The sequence below is a fragment of the Stegastes partitus genome, unplaced genomic scaffold (genome assembly GCF_000690725.1).
Source record: "Stegastes partitus isolate 25-593 unplaced genomic scaffold, Stegastes_partitus-1.0.2 Scaffold121, whole genome shotgun sequence".
Taxonomy (NCBI): Eukaryota; Metazoa; Chordata; class Actinopteri; family Pomacentridae; genus Stegastes; species Stegastes partitus.
This window is the reverse complement of record NW_007577852.1, coordinates 164,717-170,241: the sequence shown is the minus strand read 5'-3', so window position 1 is coordinate 170,241 and position 5,525 is coordinate 164,717. Positions and strand designations below refer to the sequence as shown.

The 5,525-nt window shown below is 46.6% G+C and overlaps 1 protein-coding gene across 1 annotated transcript in view; it reads left to right on the top strand.

The window, feature by feature from the left end:
• Positions 1–5,317, top strand: part of LOC103354811 (adapter molecule crk-like) — a 7,743-nt gene extending 2,426 nt beyond the window's left edge. Inside the window, exons 2-3 of the mRNA XM_008278359.1 lie at positions 724–1,316; positions 3,719–5,317. Of these exons, the coding sequence (XP_008276581.1) occupies positions 724–1,316; positions 3,719–3,853 (728 nt within the window). The 3' untranslated portion in view covers positions 3,854–5,317. The remainder of the gene's footprint in view (positions 1–723; positions 1,317–3,718) is intronic.
• The last annotated feature ends 208 nt before the right edge of the window (positions 5,318–5,525 follow it).

The window sequence follows — 5,525 nt, the reverse complement described above, 5'->3', positions numbered from 1 at the left end:
CCAAACTAGATATTATCGTTGTCAGTATCTCTTATTTGAATTTTCATTAAATATATTATGAGATCTAGCTTCAGCGTTGACAGTGCAATGTGATGTACAGGAAGGCAAATCAAACACATGCCACCTGTTTTTTCCTGCTTCATGCAAAAAGAAAACTTGTGCGGTTCTCAGTTTTCCATGACTACCAGAGAAGTCTGCGTGACAGAATATATATATTTTTTTTCTTTTTTAAACTTTATTCGACATCGTGGTTGTTGACATGCAGGCTCCACACGAGCACATCCGAAAAGAAATCATAACCACAAAGCTCGATTTAAACATCATCCGGAGCGAAAATCTATTTCAGCTGATTTTGCCAGTGTTCCACCGTATGGGAAATGTTCTTAACTACCTTTTTTCCCAGCTTTTTTAAAAGTATTTTATATTTTTAATGCAGATAAACGTCCCTAAAAACACCTCAGTCAGTTTAGATGGTTCATTCTTGATATTGCAGTATTTATATACATCACGCTGTATGTGTCTGTTTTTTCCTGTATCAGGCCTCGTCAGCTCACAGTGTGTGTGAAAAGTTGTGTCGTGTGTTTCTGACCTAATTATCTCCCCAAACGCAGCACTTTATGTCGCATGTTGAGTTTTCAGGATATATATATATATATGCCCACGTTGATCCTCCAAGGCTGCAGGATTTATCTGTTTGTTTGTTTGTCACCTCTGCTCTCCCAGGTTTGGCTCCTCCTCGGTTTCGGATCGGGGACCAGGAGTTCGACGCGTTGCCGGCCCTGCTCGAGTTCTACAAGATCCACTACCTGGACACCACTACTCTCATAGAGCCTGTCAGCAAGGCCAAGCACACGGGATTCATCAGCTCCTCCGCTGGCGTCCCGCAGCAGCCCGAGGAGGCCGAGTTCGTCCGGGCGCTGTTCGACTTCCCCGGCAACGACGAGGAGGATCTCCCCTTCCGCAAAGGAGACGTCCTGCGTGTCCTGGAGAAGCCCGAAGAACAGTGGTGGAACGCTGCTAGCCAGGAGGGCCGGGTTGGGATGATCCCCGTGCCCTACGTGGAGAAGTACCGACCCGCCTCGCCCACTGCTTCCGGCCTGGGACCCCCTGCTGTGGGGACTGGACAGGTTGGAGGGCTAGCGGGGAGCACAGATGGAACGGGGGTTCCTCAGACCAACCCCCTGGGGGACCCGGGCCAGTACGCTCAGCCTGTGGTCAACACTCAGCTTCCCAACCTACAGAACGGGCCTGTGTTTGCCCGAGCCATTCAGAAGAGGGTGCCCAACGCCTACGACAAGACGGCGCTCGCTCTGGAGGTAGTCATCCCCCCCTCACCCCGTCACACCATCCACTTCTCCAAGGCTGAGAAGCTCTTCGCCTCTCTGTGTCCTTATTCTGAGTCTGAACCGAGGCAGCGTAGATTGTCCTGCTTGTTATAATGGCTTACTCATGCATGTGAGCATAAACACAGAGTATCTTTACAAACGCAGGCTGACAGCGCACATGAGGACATTCACAGTGGAGACGGCGCTGTGCAGAAACACAGATCTTTTACAATGGCCCCTCTTTGTGTACACACTGTGGCCCATTGGATTAATTATGAATGTCACACTGTACGTCCATTCCTGCTGGAGCCCGGCGAAACAAAGCGCGTTGTTTTTAGCTGTTTAGCAGGACTGATTAGTGAATAAAGTGCAAACAATGGCAAAGGTTAATAGACAGTTTGACATCATCTGGCCGGTCGTGGCTCGTCGCATCATCCCACAGCGATCTGAGCTCACAGCGTCTCCACACACACACACACACACACACACACTTACTTAGTGTTGGCGCCTGGCTGCCCTGTTGGCTCACAGCCTCTGTCGAACATCTGGGACAGGTGGATTTCTTTGCATCTTGTCGTGTTGTCACTGTTTAACCCTTTGAGCTCCAAGCGACCAAGTCGTGTTTTGCTTTGTACAATACAGGGATTTTGAAGAAATATCCAGATTTTTAGTTTAGATTTTGTGAACAAACTGGAAGTCAAAGATGATTAGTTCAAGGGCTGCAGAGAAGCAAAAAAAAGTAGCTTGCCCTTTGAACCTGCTGGCGGGTTTTGCAGTTTAGAGGATTAAAAAGTACCTCATTACGTTAGCTGGAACTGCAGGTGAATGTTTTTATGCTTAACTTGAGGGTTTGTATGTTATTTTCTCCAGTAGTCATGTCTATCGTCGAAAATTATCTGTGTAAAGCAACCCAGAGTCAGTTTCCTCGTTTTCTCCAAACATTAATCCAAATCTAAAAATGGCTGATATTGAACCTGGTGAGTCTCTCATCCCAGCGACAGACTTCGAGTCCATCGTCTTGGACCGAAGCTGGTGATGGTGGTCTCTGTGCTGCTGGAGGGCGATTCACAAAACTCACCGTGTACGCAGAGCAGAACAAGGATGCAGTAAAATCCACCTGTGATGAGAAACCTGACTACCCAGTCCAGCTGCAGACCAAAGTGATGGCGTGATCTGTGGGGGACTCACTGGGGACGCTGAGATCCACCAAAACAGTGCCTGAGTTCAAGTGATGGGCTTTTTAACCAGGGAGCCACATGCACAGCTAAACATGTAATCACACAAGTTCAACTAAATCTAACTGATTGAACCCGATTCTAGCTACAGATAACGGTAATACCGGATAACTTGTGATTGGCCCCGATACAGGAACACTGAGCATGTTTCATCATCTGAGCTGTCAGTAGGTTTCTTTTTAAGGGGATGAGTGGGAGATGAACTCCAGAAGGGATCAGGACGCTGAAGCTGGATGCAGTTAAATGAAATTACAGTTAATTTAAATGTAATCCACTTACTTTGCACCGATGACTTGTGTTTTGTGCACACAGTCTCACAGCACTTGTACCGACTTCTAGCAGACGTATCTCTTAAACTCCTCTGCTGTTGGGGTTCATGGCGCTCTCCGTGCCGCTCAGTTTACTTGAGACTCCTCCAGAAACGCACGCGACGCCATTTTGTTTAAATTAACGGGAGTGGTGGACGGTGTGAGACGAAGCAGACGAGACGACATCGCGCTGTGTTTATAAACCGCTGCTGCTGTTAAAATGGGTCATTTGTGCAGCCTGCCCAAGTACAGACGGCTGAGGAACACCACGTACGCGTAGGCAGTAAATGCCGACACATACTGTCTGCAAACATCGTCTGTACGCCGACTTCACATGTTTTTAATTTCTAACAACATTTTACTGTTGAGCAGTGACATCAGACAGACACGTAAAACAGCCACTTATGGTAAACATTGTTTTACCTGCTCCAGACTTCTGAATTCACTCCTTTGTTTCAGATTTGTGAGGCGGTTGTGATAGTTCTGGTCCACCAGCATGTTTTTTTTAAGGACTGACAATAATGAAGGAAAATCAGTAGCTGATGTTTGAAACTTGGCTCGAACTCCTCCTGACATTTAGTCGAATATGAATTTATATGAAGGAGTTTCCAGATGACACACTGTCAGCCAGTTTTAAAGGAAGCTAGCACGTCGTCCCGGTTAGCTGTACAATCCAGGCGGGTCAGTTGATTGAGGTCAGTAACGTTCTTTCTGCAGGCCTGATAGAATCGGAGTCAGACATTGAGCTTGTATTGACGGGTTCGACTTGCATACGCGAGCCTGTATAGAGCGGAAAGAAGCAGCGCGTTTGTGTTTCATGTTGACTGACGATGTTTGTGTCGTGTCGCAGGTGGGAGACATGGTGAAGGTGACCAAGATCAACGTGAACGGCCAGTGGGAGGGCGAGTGTAAAGGCAAGCGAGGCCACTTTCCCTTCACCCACGTCCGACTGTTGGAACAGCACCATCCTGACGACGAGAGCTGAGAAGCACGCGTCCTCGCCTCCAGCACACTCCTCTGGCCATTTGTCACACTCGGAAACACAAAGATTTATACAAGCACACAGCATATGAACCTACGAGCTGAAGCGGTCGGCCTCCCCGGGCCCTGCCAGCACAAGGCGTGTTGGCTGATCTTGCCTAAAGTCATTTTCATGGACGTCAGTCATGCTAAGAGTTTACACTAAGGTCAGACGGATATCGGTTTGCCTATATTAGCTTCTTATTTTTGTTGTCTTTAAGTCACCTGACCAAGCGTCACTGTTGGCTTCTTCCTTGTCGACGCCACTTCAGACACCTGGCACAACACAGTTTTGTTTTTTTTCCAAGTAGATGGCATCGTTTATTGGTTTAGTGATGTTTTATTTTAAAGTGGCACAGCTAGAATCACACTGGAAGGTCAGCTATCAGTTTCACATCTGTGCATCCAGCAGAAATGAGTCGGCAAAGAACGAGACTATAACAACAAGTAGCTGCATCCACTGTTTGTGTCACGTCAGTTGAACAGATACAGGAGCATTAAGACTTTGTTTTTAGGGCGCTTTTTTACATTTAACCTTTTCGGTCCGGCTCAAACTAACTAGTGCGTTCACCTGGACAGTGGACACAATGCGGGAAGAGTCCGGCTTTGGTTCAGTCGTACTCTGGAGCAGCTTGTTTGTGGTTCAAAAGCACAGCGGGTCAATAAGAAGGTCCTGACCAAAGACACTTGTGCAGGTTTCCTCCAGGAGTCGTCAGAAACGCGCTGATTAAATTCTCCAAAGTAGCTTCGACCAGGACGCTGGCTCAGAGCGCAGCAGCTGCTGATACTACAGACAGGTTAAATGTCTCTATGAGGACCAGTAAAGGATGACTTTAACAGGATTTTTAAATTAAATTAAACGTGATTTAGTCTCTACTGATTGTGAACTGTCAAGATGATCTCCTCATCAGTCTATAAAGTGAGCTATATAAGTTTGCAAGATAATCTGGTAAACTGACTTCTCCTCTAGCCAAAGGAGAGTGAGCAGCGCCAAAGAGAAAAGAAAAACTGAACACTTTTATTTGTGTAGGTTTCATTTACTCAAGCATAATGTACGTTTTGGTTCATCAACTGGTCCGAAGTAACAAGAAAGTGCTGAAGTTTCTGCCATTTCAGGCCTGAAAAAATCCTGTCTTCCATTAGTGAACATGAATGAAGTCAGATTGATCCTCCCCGTGTGCTAAGCAGCTATTCATTTAACAGCAGGTGAAGCAAAGCGAACACAACGCTTCTGTTTGAGCCCTGCTTCCTCCTAACAAGCACTGCAATCGATGTCTTAACTAATGTTTGTGTCTTCGGGATGACGCTTCATATCACTGCACAGCTGTTGGTATTAAACTCATGTCAGCAGAAAATGGACCAAAAGGTGAAAAAAAGTTTATTTTGGTTGTTTGGTCCGGACCGAATAAATCCAGCCACAGGCGTGAAAGCGACCCTCGGCTCAGTTAGATGTTGGAGTCACGTGGACGCAGAAGCTGCTAACCCTAAAAATCACTTGAGCAGAAGACGTTAAACGGAAAAGGAATGAAAATGGTTTCATTTAGTATTGGCAAAATGTCAGTTTCTGACTGTTTAATTGGGCACGTTGGGCGCCAGTGACCGATACCAGTCGAACCCTAGTTTACATACCTCAAGCC